This window comes from Danio rerio, chromosome 19 (assembly GCF_049306965.1).
Source record: "Danio rerio strain Tuebingen ecotype United States chromosome 19, GRCz12tu, whole genome shotgun sequence".
NCBI lineage: Eukaryota > Metazoa > Chordata > Actinopteri > Cypriniformes > Danionidae > Danio > Danio rerio.
In genome coordinates, this window is record NC_133194.1 from 38,703,015 (window position 1) to 38,720,453 (window position 17,439).

At 35.1% G+C, this 17,439-nt stretch overlaps 1 protein-coding gene across 2 annotated transcripts in view; it reads right to left on the reverse strand.

The window, feature by feature from the left end:
• Window positions 1-17,439, reverse strand: part of csmd2 (CUB and Sushi multiple domains 2) — a 560,701-nt gene that overhangs the window by 131,809 nt on the left and 411,453 nt on the right. For both annotated transcript variants that reach the window (XM_688741.11, XM_073931822.1), the window contains exons 33-35: window positions 16,218-16,313; window positions 11,163-11,366; window positions 5,061-5,185 (exon numbers count right to left, since the gene is read on the reverse strand). In XM_688741.11, the coding sequence (XP_693833.6) occupies window positions 5,061-5,185; window positions 11,163-11,366; window positions 16,218-16,313 (425 nt within the window). The remainder of the gene's footprint in view (window positions 1-5,060; window positions 5,186-11,162; window positions 11,367-16,217; window positions 16,314-17,439) is intronic.

Consider the following 17,439-nt stretch of genomic DNA (forward strand, 5'->3'; position numbering starts at 1 on the left):
TACTCAAACACTACAGCCAATTTAGTTTGTTCAATTTGTTTGTTCACTCGGAGGAAACCCATGCGAGCACGGGGAGAACATGCAAACTCCACACAGAAATAAGAACTGACCCAGCCAGGACTTGAACCAGTGGCCTTCTTGCTTTAAGGTGACAGTGCTAAAAACTGAGCCTCTACAACTAAAAGTGTTTAATAAAAAATAAAATAAAAATAAATACCTCTCTTACAAAAACATTGATTTACTTCATAACACTTGTTTGGAAGCTTCAAAATAAAAGCCACTTTCCAACATCATTATACAGCATGAAAGAGAAAGGGATAACACTGAAAACTACCTTAACGATACGCAGAGAAAAGTCATATACATAGAGGACGGCTTGAGTGGGAGTAAACTAATGGGTAATTTTCATGTACGGGTGAACTATAGCTTCAAATTAAAGCAGACTTGAGATTTTATAACACAAACAAATTCTTAATACCATAACAGTAGTAACTATATTTGGATATTGTTTCAAATTTAGGTGCTAAAAAAATTAAACGGAAACATATTACAGACTCTTGGCTTTCAAGCATGATGTGCTTTAAAGTCTAAGCTTTTTACAAGATTACGCCAACTAAAGGCATCTTAATTTGAGTCTTTATATAACAGTTCAATTGCCAGCAGCACTTCCTTTTTCCCCCCTTTCGTTCAGTTTTTCCCCAATGTTCAGCCCTGTAAATATTTTGGTAGACATTTATTTTTTTCCGCCTCAGCCTCAAACAAGCCTAGAAATTGGCTGGTCACAGTGGCATGACTGGCTATCGCTGGAAGATTGTCACATCTGATAGCCTTGCTGTCAAATGGCACATTTATTTGTGCTTGCTTCACACAGTGAATTGGAAATTTCATGAGAGGGAGGGGGGTTAGTTCTAGATCCAGGCAGTCTGTCTGATACAAAATGAAAACACACCATCAATCCACCCTGTAGAGTATCTGTTAAGAGCTCTTCTTCCCAGTCTCAAAGCCAAAAGTAATGTACACTGGTAATAAACCTAAGACTAAATTGTTTAGTGATGATATCTAGTCTCTTAAAGTATGGCAGACAAAAAAGAAAAATAGAAAATTCTTATTGACAATAGAAAAACAATAGATAACACTTTATTTTAATAGTTCATTTGAGTATTAGTAGACTGTCTGAATAATATCTGATGATACTGCTCCTTCAACAGACATTTAACTGACTATAAGAAACTTTGCAAGTACATGTCAACTTACACTAACCCCAACCCTAACCCCAATCTAACAGACTAATAATCTAATGAGAATGAATTGGCATGTAGATGCAATGTAACTTAAATTCAACAACAAGACCATCAAAATAAAGTGTGACCAAACAATTCAGCTCACAAATCTGAGAGATGGCAATTAGGGCTGGTCAATATAATTAGGTTACAGAAGAGGCCTTTAGAAATGCTCAGAGAACAAAATGCCATGACTTACCGCGGTTCGCCGCAGTACTCAGGGAAATTCTCTGACTCAGGAAATGCATTACCATTAGTGGGCAGCCGAGCTTCATTCTCTGTAGTGGTCAATTTAAAAGGCGGAGGACTCGATGCCTTCAAAAGAAGAGGTGTTTTCTCCATGTTTTGTTCATATTTGCAAATAGGGGTTTTGCAAATACGGTTTTTAAATAGTCAAATACACATTTTTCACTTACACTTTTAGGTATTTTTTAAAACATATATTTATTTTATGTGCAACAAATGCTGTTTTTCTTTCAGTGCAAATGTGTCTACATCAGTGGTTTCCAACCTTTTTAACCCGTAACCCCCAAAATAACAATGTGACTTGAGAACCCCAATATTAAATAGAAATATAGAAATACAGAAATCTTAAATGCAACGGTGCACACACACCAATAGGCCCAAGTCTATTCTTTGTTTACTTAATATCAATGTGCTGGATCTGATGCTATTGCTGTGTCTTTAATATAATGAAATCAACTAAAGGGTCACAGTCCAACAGAAAAAAAAAAAAAAAAAACGTAGGGCTGTAACTATAAACTACCATTTTTATCTTCAATAGGTGATGGATAAATATATAGTAATTATAATTGTTAAAAAAAATGTATTAGATTTTTTTTTTTTATCACCAAGCGACCCCCCTCCATTGTCTTGCCACACTTGGGTCCCCACCCCCACTTTGGGAACCACTAGTTTACATGACACATGATGCACAATATTGAAATTTTGCTAATATCTGATAAGCCAATGTTTTTAATACAATTTTGGCTGCTGACACCAATTTAATTGTATTAATTAATTTATTTTTGTACTTTATATATATATATATATATATATATATATATATATATTTTTTTTTTTTTTTTTTTTTTTTTTGAAGCATGAAAAAATGCAAATGCGAGGATATTCAAGCACTACACACAAATAAAATGCACAATAAGTCATTGAAGGATCTTTCTTAAATCTTCCAAATTCGCACCTCTTTCTTTTTCAGCTGCCTTTTCTAATCAGTCTCTACTACTTTTAGTGACACTGTAATCATTTCTGCATGGTTCCAGTTCTCCTACAGCGAGAATTTTATGAATTGGGTTAAAGGCAATTAAGTAAGCTGTCCTAAACTCCTCCCATGATTCGGGGCTTTATTTGATTACATTTGTATCCAACAGCGCAAGGCAAGTCTGAAGAGGTGGCTGCAGATGCTACTTGAGCAAAATCACTCATTTCCAACTGGCATTGCTCATTTTCACCCTTTTTTAGCAGCATTTAAAATGCTGTTACTCCTAATGAGTCTAACTAATAATCATATTTGTTATACGGAAGTGCAAAATGACATCATTTCATATCTAGTTGAAATATCGTCTGGGATGCCACTAAGGAGTGCAGCTAACCCATGTGGAGTTCATCAAGGATCAGTCATAGGCCCGTTGCATATTGACTTCAATATAGTCTTTAACAGACGACCACTCACAGTAGTTGCCAAATAATCTCAAAAAGCTCTTTACAACCACATTGTGGACATGCCAAGAAGATACCATTGAATAGAGTTATGAAGTATGACTAGAAGAAATGATGGCTCTAGTGATACAGTTCAAAACCTGAATTACCTCTCTCATAAAATCTACACTTTTATAGCCTGCAGTGAAATGAAAAATTGATACAGTTAAAAAAGTAACAAGAGTTGAAGCATTGCACACTTGTTAAACGCTTCAGCGTGACCACATTTAAAAGTGCCAGAGAATATGTAGTGAAACGCAGCCCGATACACACTGCACAGGGTGTGATAACGGCATTATACAATTGAATTCACACCTGAACAACTCAAGAAGAGCTAGAAAAATCACAGGAACAGAGATGCATATTTTAATGCTGTTTTCTCCAGCGTAGTTTCTTAAAGCACCTCTGCGCTCTCAGGGAGGCCCATACATTACAGTCCAAAGAGAATATGCTGTTTAAAGCAGCAGCGTAATGACCATAAACAAAACAAGCTGCCTCTGTCAATTGCAGTTAATGAGTATTTGAAAACGCACAAAAAACAGGCAGACTGCAGCAAAAATGTTCGCTATCAATCTGTCATTTGTTTTGTTTGCTGTTGCTGTCAATCCTCCCAATTTTGCATGCAGTACACATATTGATAAATATTCAAGCAATAGATACCTGCATACAATATTGCTTGAAAATTGGAGGCAAAAAAATATATTTTTTTATAGTTTTTTTTTATTTTAATTTCGGTTAGATGGTGTTGTTTTATTCCTAAAATAATCCTGAAAAAAATGTGTATTATAGCTTCTAAAAATAATAATTTTAATTAATCAGATTGAAATGAGATTTTTGATTGCTAAAGCTTAATTAAAAAAATCTAAGCAAATATAAGTAAATACTAAACTGAATAAAAAGGAATCCAGACAAAAAGTGACATTAAGCCTTACAAAACATTTACAATGTAATTAAACGCTGCTCCTTTGAACTCTATTTTTATGAAAAGGAACACATAATAAAACAATTAAAAATAAAACATTATTTAAAAATTAGTCCTATTGATCAGTCCCTCCAGGATTTAGCGATTGCTGAATTTATCCCGAAATCAAACAAACTCTGTGGTTTAAATTCTGTGGATATCCCACAAATTCAGAGTGTAGACACTTTCTATGACTGATTCACCCAAAACAAAGGCCATGTGGACGCAAACAACCCTCGCTAAGCAGTTTTACACACATCAATCTCGTAGGTGGCAGTATATACATTTACAATGGTCTGTAACAACAAAAGTCAGCATTTAACCATCCGAATGACACCATTAAATATGAGTAAACATACAAGTCACATTTACCTATAAATATTTCTCAAAAAAAACCCTGAAATAGTGAATGAAATTAGGTAAATAAAGACTTGTTGCATGCACAACACATAACACAAGCACAATGTTAGGCCTCTTAACAATAGTGTGGTGATGCATTGATGCATGTGATAAATGAATTTGGCTGCACTTTTTCATGTTGTACTGTTGACATGCTGTTAATATAATGCATTGTTTGCATTTTTATGTTTATGGTTATATAGTTGACAAATAGCTACAAGCTCTGAAAAAGAAAGATTCTTGTAAAAAAACTTGTGGGCACTTTAAATTGACTTTATTTTTATTATTATTATTATTTTGTTTCCTTATTTATATGTTTAGAGTTTAATTGTTATTTGGTTACATTTGAAATATTGAAATTAAGTGTTATTTTATAACTTACAGAACCTAATGTCTAGGAGTAATAAAAACATATTCAGTGTGCAATAAAGACTTTTGTCTGTGTTATATTTTTACTGCAAGATAATAGAGCAAATATTGCTGCGAATTGTAAGAAAAGCAGCAGAAAAATCAGTCATCTTTGGCTGCAAAAATCAGAAAAAAGTCCAGAGAAATCCTGGAGGAACTGATTGAATTTTGAAGGGTTTAAAGTGAAGCTAGTTTTAAAGCGGTGGTAAATGCATTATACTCAAAAGAAGCCACAAAAATACATTTGAGAAATAATGGGAACAATTTTATATTTATTTTTGTCTAGAGTAACATACCTGAATTCCCATTCCCTCAGGCACGGTGATCTTCCACACACAGCTCAAGCTGTTCAGGTAGGGCTCAGGATAGCCAGGAGACAGAATAGTGCCTATCCGCTGGGTAAGATTCCCTCCACACGGCACTGCACAAAGATTAAAGCAAAAAAACAATGAAAGAAAAGATCGAGAAGGCAAACCAACAAACAACCCACAGCATGAAAAGGCATCCGCTTGTTCAGTCTGACATCGTGCGTCACAGTTTCTGAGTCCAAACACTAACAGATGCCAAAAGGGAACAAACAAATGGTACAAATAAATAGACTCTCCCAGTGTGCTGTAAAACTATTAAACATTGTTATATTTATATCCACGCCTAATCTCAGATAGTCAGATTTATCTTTAATATATTGTTAATATATCAGCCTCGATGTAGCAGGTCTAGAGAATGTAGAGAACGCAATGATTTAGTAACATTAATGTGGGATATCGCACTGGTCATAAATGGTTGTTAAGAGTTTTCTCAATTCAAATGAGTAGAGCCTTGGGCCAAGAAATCCTTTTCTTTATTCACAACTTAAAGGTCCCCAGAAGTGCCTTGAAATGCACAGTTTTATTTGTTTATAGCAATGCTGAGTCTATCTAACAATTCCTTTGATTTAAAATTCAGCATTTATTGCAGTTCAAAGGGGTCACGTGTACAGTATATTGGTCTGCTTAGTCTTGCAGTGTCATTGGACTAAAGTAGAATGTGTGTCTGTGCTGTGGCAGTATGTGTGAACTTGAAATCAGGCTTCATTCCACCTGTGTAAATCCTATTTACACGGTCTGAATAATTTTTACCCTATACAGTGTAGCACGAGATATTCACCATATAGAAAACTGCAACTGTGTCTAACAGACTTTCAATGTCCTAGTTGCTTATACGCTGACTGAGCAATAAAAGTCCTCCCTCAGGGCTGTATATGGGCACAGGGTATTTCAGCGTCCTGGCTTTTAGTAGTTCCACCTCTCAATAGCTGGGATTCCATGCTAACAGTAAGTGATTTTTTTTTTTTTTCAAAGTTAGCAGCAAAACAAACACATTCAATTTAGTTGTGTTTACATAAAGATGTAAGAGCAGCTGACTGTAGTATTGGTAACCTAGTAACCAACATTAAACAAGTCAAGCATAATGGATACAGCTGGTCATGAGAGTTTAATGTTGACTAAGTCAGAATTTATTCAGCAAATGCATTTCTATATCCTATTTTTTGCATGAACCGTTTGTCGAAAGAGTCTAAAACTGCCTCAAACTTTTTTTGCAAATCAATAGATTTTATTGTAAATTTGGTTTACATGACTTGTTTCTCAGGCAATACTTCAAATGTGAATTAACACTGGGAGATGGAAACTCAACTCAAAGTCCAAAACCACTTCAAGCTGGAGTAGAAATCTTTTTTGTGTGAAATAAAGGGTTTTTATTTAAAATTTGGTATTTCTATCACTCAATTATTGTGCAATTCTTCAAATTCTGCTTTAACACTGAGTGATGGAAACCCAGCTCAAAGGCCAAAATCACTACAAGCTAGCATAAAATAAGGGATTATGGCATCATAAAAAACCATTGATCCATTGTGGCGGAGCTGCAAAACTGCTCACGTTTGAGTTGTGTTGCTGTTTTGTAGCAACAGTAGCCTATAGATAAACTTAGAGAGTTGGTTCACCTAAAATTAAATTACTTCATCATTTAGTCTTCATCATGTGGTAAACTTTATCCATTTCTTTCCTCTGTTTATAAACATTTGAAATGAATGCTAGGACCCATCAACTTCCATAGTATAAAAAACAAATTACTATCAAGGTTCATACAGTACACATTTTTACTCCCAAAATTCTTGGTTTAAAAAAAAACAGCTTAATCCAGCCTAAGCTGGTTGGCTGGTTTTAGCTAGTTGAACAGTCTGGTTTTAGAGGGGTTTCTTTACAGGGATTTAGACATTTCCAGCTTGAGCTTAGCTGGTCAGGCTAGGAGGTGACCAGCTAAAACCAACTTGATCAGCCAAGCCAGGCTGTGAGCCCAGCTAAAACCAGCTATGTCCAGCTTAAACTAGGCTGGTCAAGCTGGTTGTAACTGTTTTTAGCTGGTCATTTCTCAGCCTGGCCAGCTAAGACCAGGCTGAAAATGGATGAAACCAGCATGGAAATGGCCAAACTTTTTTTTCAGCAGGGATTGCTTTTCCAATTAAATTTTCATGATCCAATGTTTTATGTAATGTCTACGTATATGTGATAAATAATAAGAAAAACAACATACGTTCAAATTTATTACAGCATATCATAAAACACGCAACAACCTACTTAGTTTAAATGTATTTTTACATCCATGTCAAATTTATTTAGACAATGCTTACACAGCACTAATATGATTGGCCAAGAACAGGAAAGACGTCTAAACAACTAACTTATATTCAAATATAGAGATATCTGTTAAACAAATCTCCATGACTTTCCAAAACTTTGTGGGTTTTCTTGTTTTTCAAACGGTCAGTTTTTGGTCAAAACGATTCTGTTTTGTATCTCTGAAGAATGTGAAATAAAGAAATATTTAATAATTAATGAACTTTTTATTTATTAATTAATATTCATTTACTATTTCATTATTTATTTATTACTTTTGAATTATACTGTTAACGAGATTAATGCACCAACATGTAAACAGTTCAACAACCCAGGACATACTTCACTACTGAACTTTTTATCTGTTTTTACTAAACTTTTCCAGGCCTGGAAAATTTGATATCATAATTCAATGATCTTCCTGGTTTTCCATGACTGTAGGAATCCAATAAAAGTCAGCAACTAGATTTTTTTTTTAATATCTTGTGTTCAACAGAAGAAAGAAACTCTAAAAGTATTTAAACAAATAAAACAAAGCGAGTAAATGATGAAAATTACAATTTTGAGGTGAACTATCCCTTTTAAGACTAACATATTGATACTAATAATATTAAAAAAAACTAAACTTTAATTTTAATATTGGTGGACTTCAACAAGCGCATTTTTATAATCTTCCAGGAGAGCAACCTTAGTGCAGCTCCTGTGGTCAAGCATCTGGTGTCCGCAGTAAAGCGCACAGGTAAACATCTGCAAGAGCACGAATACCTGAGCGATACCTGCACCAACATCTGCCGCACGTGTATGTGTTTGTGGATGTGTGGCAGCCGGAGGGCATGACTGCTGGCCCGCAGCTGTGTGTCGCTGCTTGTTAGGCACAGAGAGAGTGTGTTGGCGACAGCTCTCTCTCTAGAGGAGCACGAGTCTGTTTGCTCTGTTTCCCCTCAGCAGGAAAACCACCAGAGAAAATATGAAGCTAACAGTGCTCATCCAAGCAGAGATATGGAGGAGGAGGAGGAGGATTGTGATGGGGATGCGAGTAACCACGCCACGTTAAAGCAACTGAAGATCCACATATATATATATATATATATATATATATATATATATATATATATATATATATATATATATATATATATATATATATATATATATATATATATATATGCTGATCCTAATTTAATCAATGGAAAGACTTTTTATAGAAACTTCCAAATGAGGAAATGTGGCTTCAGTTGATGGATGTGCCTAAATATGTTCATAGATATCCATACAGTATATACAGGGGGGGAAGTATATACAGTGGGGGAAAGAAGTTATGAGCATGTCATGTTTTCTGCTGGGAATAGTATTTCTAAAGTAGCTGTTGACATGGAGTTGAACCAGATTTTGGTAAAAACTCAAACAATACAAACATAAAAATGAAAGAAAAACAAAAACAATAAAATCTTAAAAATTCAGTTCTGCGTAATAACAAAGAAATGACATGCAGAGAAAGTACCGAACTACTGAAATCTATTTAATACTTTATATTAAAGGCTTTTTTGGAGATGACAGCTTAAAGACTCCTTTCGTGTGAAGAATGAAGTTACATGCGTTGCTCTGTTGTGATTTGTTTTCACAAACTTTAACGAGCTCTTGATGGTTCTGTGGGTCTCATCTATCAAATCCAATCCATTATTTTATATTTTATATTAATTGATTAGATTCAAGTCAGGTGATTGGCTGGGCCATTCCACAGTTTGATTTTCTTTCTCTGAAAGTGAGAGTTCTTTGAGAGTTTCCTTGGATGTGTTTTGGATTATTTTCTTGCTGAAATGTCTACACTGGTTTCATCATCATCATCATCATCATCATCATCATTATCATCCTGATAATGTAGATGTTGGACTGAAGCAGCTGATAATCTTTTACAATGAGGAAGAGCAGATGGTTGCTGAAGAACTACTGAGAGATTTCAGCTGTTGTCTAGGCTTTTACTGCCTTTCTACAACTCCCTTTCTTCATGTGTTTTATACTTTCTTTCCTATGTCATTTCATGTTATTAGACATGGGCTGCCAATGTGAATATGTAAATCTGGCCTGCCCTCCCCTTATCACTTAACAATCGCCGCACCATCCCCCCTTCCAACCCTCCACCCCCCTTTCTTCACTTCACTTCACCCACACCCCCGCACCCTAGTTCTTAATTTAAAACTCACTTGGGTGACCTGAGGTACAATACATTTCAAAGACTTTCCCGTAACAAATTGTGTCCCAGTCCACCCCACATATGGATTTCTTTGTTTGTTACCAACATCCAGTGAAAACTTTAGGTTAACTGCACCTTTAGAAACATTTTTTTTCAGAGAAAAATTGTGACGTGTTCAATACTTATTTTCCCCACTGTATGTTAAATTTGTTACAATCACTGTTAATTTCCTTAATATTTTAATATATTTTTTTTATCCAGTTAGTTTTACTGATGGAAACAAAACAAAACTGAGAAAAAATAAATAAATAAACATTTTGAGTGACACAAACCGATCAACAGAAAAAATATTCCTACCAAAATTCACATTTCTGAAAAGTATATATTATAAACACAATGTAAATTCAGTTTTAGTCTTTATATGTTAGGTATTCACTGCTACATTTAATAAAATGCTAATTTAAATAAACATTACTAATTAAATAAATATAATAATTATATTTATAAAAATAAAAATTAAAAAATACCGGAAAATGTATATAAAATTATGCTGATCCTATAATAATCGATGGAGAGATTTACTAAGAAAACATCCAAATGAGGAGACGTGGCTTCAGTTAATGGATGTGTCTTTATATATATATATATATATATATATATATATATATATATATATATATATATATATATATATATATATATATATATATATCCTCATGTGGATGCTTCCAAATTATAGGATCAGCATAATTTTATATACATTTTCCAGTATTTTTTTATTTTTACGTAATGTTATGTAATGTTAAATGTATTTAATTTATTACATCTATGTTTATATATATATATATATTTATAAACATATATAAACTTTATATATTTATGCACATATAACATGCACATATGTCAATTTGTTATAACCAGTGTTAATTTTCCTAATATTTTAGTCATTTGATCATCAACACATTTTTTCAATGATTAAAAACATGACAAATCTAAAAAAAAGACAGATTTGAGTGAAAAATTATGATAAACAGGAGTTTATTCTTATTAAAACTCACACATATGCACGCATATATTATAAAAATAATGTGAATGCAGTTTGGGTTTTATATGTTTATATGTTTATATGTTTTATATGTCTTTTAATAAAAATACTAAGATAAATAACTGTTAATATTGCTTGTAATATTATATTTGAACTGAAATAACTTGAAAACAACTGAAACTAACTTAAAACAAATCTAAATCATCTTATTTCTAATGGCATAGCTGGTCTAAAATTGTCTGTCAAATTGCCTATACACATGAATAACTCCAAAAGGGTCTACACAATACCTGCATCAATACCTGTCCAACTGCAGCAAAAACCGAATATATTTAAAATTCATTCACACCCAATGGATCTCACCACCTGCTTAGTGCTCCCCAGTTCATCTGAATTTGAGCCCCTGGTCATTAATAATAGATGGATAAACTCAATGAACATCTGGCTCTAGTTGAAATGATTGTAAAGGATGAGAAAAAAAAATCTCTAGAAATGTATAATGGCTTACCAATGCAGCTGGGCATGCTGCCATTCCACTGGGCCAGAGCGTTGGGTACAGTCAGGCACTCAATAGCACTCGGCCCCTCCAGGACGTACCCAGCATTGCATTCGAAACTCACCACGGCTCCCACCGCAAAGTTATTCCCTGTGCGCCTGCCGTGCCTGGGCTCTGGGACTGAGCTGCATTGGGTCGCACTGGTCCTTGGGACAGCTGAGGAAATCACATGAGTCACGATTACATATCCAATTTTAATTTTGTAAAAAGCAATAAAAAATACGAGCAATATCATGAATAATTTTGGTTAATATATTTTCCAAAGAATTTTTAACAGAGCAATATTTTATATATATTTTTTATTTGTTTGTTTTTTTTTATTAAAAGGTTACTATTGTTAGCCCCGTTAAGAAATACTTTTTTTTCCTCGATTAGCTACAGAAAAAATAAAAATAAAATAAATATATACACATACATACAAATGAGTTATTACAACTATACACATGCTGCACATACAGTATGTAACTTGATTCAGCTTGACAGGCATTTGCTTTTGCATCTGCCGTTTGCACTAATTAAAATGTCTGGAGTGTCCCTATGGTTCTGCGAAGGTTTGTCAAAAGTATCGACTTTAGTACAAATCGATACTGAAACAGATACAGATATGACTGTGATTGGCTCTGAAGGTCATTACTTCACACTTCACCGATGTTCACTAAGCACAAACACACATACACAAACACTGATGCATTTGAAAGCTGGAAAAGGTGGTGGAAGGATGACCTTCAGAGCCATTCACAGTCATATGTGGAGCACACAAACACAATCAGTGGCTACTCTGTCTTTTTGACTATCTAAGTTAGGATGGACTATGCAAAATCATGCAGAGGACTTATCTTGATGCAGCAGCAGACTGTTTTGTGAAAGTGCTTATCTGAATGTAACCCCAAACTATATTTTTTCCTTCACCAAACTTGACTAATTTTTAAGAATCTTGGGTCCATGCGGGTTCCAATAGGTCTTCTATTCTTTTCAACTACCACAGTTGAGATGGACCAGGCAGAATAATTACAGAGGGCTGACTTTATAGCTTTATGCTGGAGTAAGAATGATTGATGTCTTGATACAGCAGCAGGCTGTTTAGTGAAAGTGCTTTTCTGAAGTTGTTTTCTATTAGATATGGTAATTAGTGAAAGATCTCGATTATTTTGCACTAAGAAATGTGACTTGTTAGATAATTCTGATTTATTAGACAATTCTCTCATGGCATTTGGCACAAGATAATGAATCCATGAGTTTTAAGCTGAGTTTTCTACTAAAAACTATTGAGTATACTACTATACTATTATTATAGTTCTAGTTTTAAAAAAAAAAAAAATTTGGATATTCTATACCTTTTCATTCCCACATTGCACCTGTCCCAACCTCTTTGGTGAATGCTCTCATCATTAAATTCAAAATGTATATATATTTAATATTTATACAATACATTTCATTTTAATTAACAAAATACGTACACTACCTGACGAAAGTCTTGTCGCTAAGTTTTAGAAACAAATAATAACTTGACTTCTATAATAAAGACATCTGGCATGGCAAAGAAAGTGTTCTTGCAGGATTCCCAGAGTTCATCAAGATTCTTTGGAATTATCATGACTCCTCCAACTTACCCCATACATGCTCAATAATGTTCATGTCTGGTGACTGGGCTGGCCAATCCTGGAACACCCTGACCTTCTTTGCTTCCATGAACTTTAATGTGGAGGCTGAAGTATGATGAGCGCTCTCCTGCTGAAGAATCTGCCCTCTCATGTGGTTTGTAACGTAATGGGCAGCAAAAATGTCTTGATACCTCAGGCTGTTAATGTTGCCATCCACTCTGCAGATCTCTTGGACACCCCCATACTGAATGTAAACCCAAACCATGATTTTTCCTTCACCAAACTTGACTATTTCGGTCAGAATCTTGGATCCATGCAGGTTCCAATAGGTCTTCTCCAGTATTTGTGAAGATTGGGATGCAGATGATTTATTGGAAAAATCTACCTTCTGTCAAGTTAAGTTAGTATTTGTTGCACTTACAACTGGGATCGACAATAAGACATTTGTCAGGTTGTGTATGTTTTCTTTGCATTTTTGTCAATTAAATAAAAGTATACTACTAATAATAATAATAGTAACAACAAAAATTCCATATTTTTCTGGAATGAAGTTATTGAAGAATTCAAATAAAAAGGGACCTTCAAGATGTTATGGCTGCTGCTAAGTAAGAAATGCTTTGCGATTCATTATACATGCAGATTGCAAAGACGCAGATTGTTAATGAAACTGGCACTTTAAGTTTGAACCACGGTAGGTACATTGAATACAGCTGGTTCGGATGCCCCAGAACACCACTACTAATACTTTTATAAGATGCTGTACTTTTCCATTAAGGGCACTGTGGGAAGCGAACAGACATATGACTGTAGATCACGAGAGAGCACAGATAATACAATAATGCTGCTTTAGCTCCTTAAACCCATGGTATCTATTATAGAGAAAGATGCGGGCTGTTAAAGCACATTTTTACAGGAGGCCCCACGGCTGCAGAGAAGGTACAGCACATTTACTGCATCGTTTATATTGTGCGTGAGTGTGTCTGAGATAGAGAGAGAGAAAGAGAGAGAGAGAGAGAGAGAGAGAGAGAGAGAGAGAGAGAGAGAGAGAGAGAGAGACAGAGGCCGTACTCACACTAGGTACAGTTGCCTCAAAACGGGCCAAAGCACGCTTGTCCCCCCTCCTATCTCCCCCGACGGTCCGCACTCACACCACAATCAGGCCTGGGCACGCTTACGTCATCGATGCTGCGCTGTTCAGTAGAGAAGCGCTCTCACTCAGCAGCACAGTAGAGATTTCTCTTGTTATATTGTTTCAGTCGTTTGATATGCAGTGACATGCAGTCAAATATTTCACCAAACAGCCTTAGGAATGCAGTGACACGCAGTCAGATATTTCGCCGAACAGATCTGCCAATTTTGGTGCTCATAAACAATCATAAAGCCCTCGTGCTGCAGGAATGAGGAGGTCTGCTGAAGGCGCGCAGCTGTCGTGCAGCGGGGAGTTTGCGTTTTTAATAAACTACGGCAGTTTGCGTTTATTGAACAGTAAGAATGATTAATAAATCCATATGAAACAGTCCCTTAAAGTCACGTCTCGCTTTCAGTTTCAGGCTTTGGCGCATTTTGCACTCACACTACAAATGTACCGTGCCAAAGCCCAAGTGAACTGCGCTCAGGCCCACCTCTTCCAACCGGGCCAGGGCCAGCCAAGTGAACTGTGCCTGAGCCCGATTCAGTGCACTCACACTTCTCAAACGGTCCGGGAAACGGGTCTGGGCACGGTTCGGATAGCATAGTGTGAGTAGGCCCAGAGACAGAGACAGAGAGAGAGAGAGAGAGAGAGAGAGAGAGGGAGAAAGACAAAGAGAGTGGAAAAGACCATACACTACCTGACAAAAGTTGCCTATCCAAGTTTAGGGACAACAAATAATTGACTTCTAGTTTACCATTTGCTATCAAAAGTGGCTTATATGAAAGGCAAAGGCCTGTAGATTACGCTTATTTTATCAAAATAAAATATGATCATGACTTGATTTTTAATTATTTAATATGGACAGTAAGATCTGACTTTGCTGAGACAAAAGTCTTGTCACTTAACAGAAATAATGTTCAGTATAGAATATAAAGTCATGGTGCAGTGGAAAAAATCATTAATATTGTGTATGACTCCCATTAGCTTGCAAGAATACATCCATACATTTCTACAATGACTTAACAAGGTTATCTGGAATATCAAAGAAAGCATTCTTGCAAGACTCTCAGAATTCATCAAGATTCTTTGGATTCATTGGCTATCTTCAATGCCTCCTTCAACTATTAACCAGACATGCTCAATAATGAAATCTCTTGTAACTGGGGTGACCAATCCTAGAGCAACTTGAACTTCTTTGCGTTCAGGAACTTTGATGTGGAGGCTGAAGTATGAGAAGGAGCGTTATCCTAGGCAGCACAAATGTCTTGATACCTCAGGCTGTTGATGTTGCTATCCACTCTGCAGATCTCTTGCATACCCACATACTGAATGTAACCCCAAACCACGACTTTTCCTTCACCAAACTTGAAAGATTTCTGTTCGAATCCATGCAGGTTCCAATAGATCTTCTGCAGTATTTGTGATGACTGGGATGCAGTTCAACAGACGATTGAGATGAATGTCTGCCACTTTTCCAATTGATCAACTAGAGGTCAAGTTATTATTTGCTGATCTTACAACTGGGATCGCTGACAAGACTTTTGTCAGGTATTGTAGATGTATTGTGTTAATAATTCAGATAACCGTGTCTCTCTCAATCAAAGCCGACAGATATTACAAAGTGTTTAACTGCAGGCTTGGTCATAATTCAGAATGCAATATGTGGCTCCCTTTAAAAACCTGAATGTAAATGTAAAGATGCTTAACATAAGTTTTTTTTTATAAATATAGTTAAACACCTATATAGCTATTAAAAATGTAAATAAACAATGAGATGAATTAAACAGAATAATGTCTAATTAATGTATGAATGTCCACCCTCCCATAATTGTAAAGACTATGAAAACAAACCCTTCAAAATGTTTAGAAGTATATAATAATAGGAAATAAGATATACTATAGTAGTATAATAAAACACAATTAAAAGCACATTCCAATAGGTTTTATTTGATCAATTTATATCTAAAACATCTAGACATATAACTTAATGTTGTGTGCTTAATATAAAGATTTTGGTTTATGTAAAAATATGAAATGTGTCTTTAAAAACTTCATTATAAAAGTTTATTTCTTTTTATCAAATCTAAAAAAAACTTGTATTTTTATAAGGGGGTTATATGTCAAAACATTTATTCATTAATCATTATTTTTACTTCCACTGCTACAGCTTTTAACAATACAAGAACATCATTTGTCTTCACAAGTAGTCTATGTAAGTTATTATTAAAACAACATCCAGATACAGCAAGATGGAGCTTGAAATGTTCTGCTTACCTTGGTAGACCAGATGGAAACCTCTTGAGCTGGACTGACCCTTAGAGGTGAAGCGGATGAGGATCTGGTTGGAGGTGGCTAACGGCAAAGATTCACCTGAAAGTACAAACAAGGTGTCATGACATTTTGGTGACATTCTAAGGCAATGGCATTTGATGTGATTGACCCGTGCACAGATGCCATATTTGTTTGAGAGCAGACGGAGATCATCAATGAAAAATGATTCGGTATGACTCTGTATGATTATAGATGTGGTCAATCCAGATAATATTTATAATATTTTCATTCTCACAAGACTTAAATTCTAAAAAAATTACCCAATCAAATCCAAAAAGGGAAACATTTTTAAAGGATCCAACATCTAAAGTACAAACATTTTTGAAACCCTCAAATATAAATGCATTCATAGAGTTTGTTGTAGTTTTCAGTCAAAATACTTTTACCATAATAAATGATTTATAGACCACAGCATTTTAAAGGTTTGCAACACATAACTCCATTCGCAATGGGTTTTGTAACATATTAATCTCGCACTGTAGCTCATCTTGAAATGACACGGCTGCTTCAGGTTTTTCTTTAACATGGTTAGGTTTGGGGTAAGGTTTAATGCATGCTATTTTCAAACCTTTTAGCACCAATTTTCAGCCTATTGATTTTCAAACTGTCATGTTGCATGAACGAACCAACTTAATAAATTGCAGCCACGGTCACATTTTTGAGAAAACTGAACATGTTTTTCAGCACCACTCCCTTTGTATCTAACATGGAAACACACACAGTCATATATTCTGTGCATGTATTTTTCATGTATTAAGTGAATTTTAATAATCTTGTTGGTGCTAGACGGGCTTTCCTTAGTGTTTCTGAAATTGCTGACCCACTGAGATTTTCATGCACAACATTAATTAAGTCTGTCTTTTTTTAATGGTTCTGACTAATGATGGGGGAGAAATGGTGTGATTGGGCACACTTTAAGACCTTTAGTAGCCACTTTTTGAGCATCATTTAAATACACAGCCTACCTAAGTATTGTTTGTAGGTCTGTCGTTTTGCTGCAGATACATTTAATCAAAATGATGTCAACATTATACCTTATGCAGAGAGGCCTTTATTCAGTTCAGAGTGGATTTTAAAGTTCTCTTAGTGGTGTATAAATCCTTACATAATTTAGCCCCTATAGTTATCTTTCAAAGCTGTTGCATTTTTATACTCCCACTAGAAG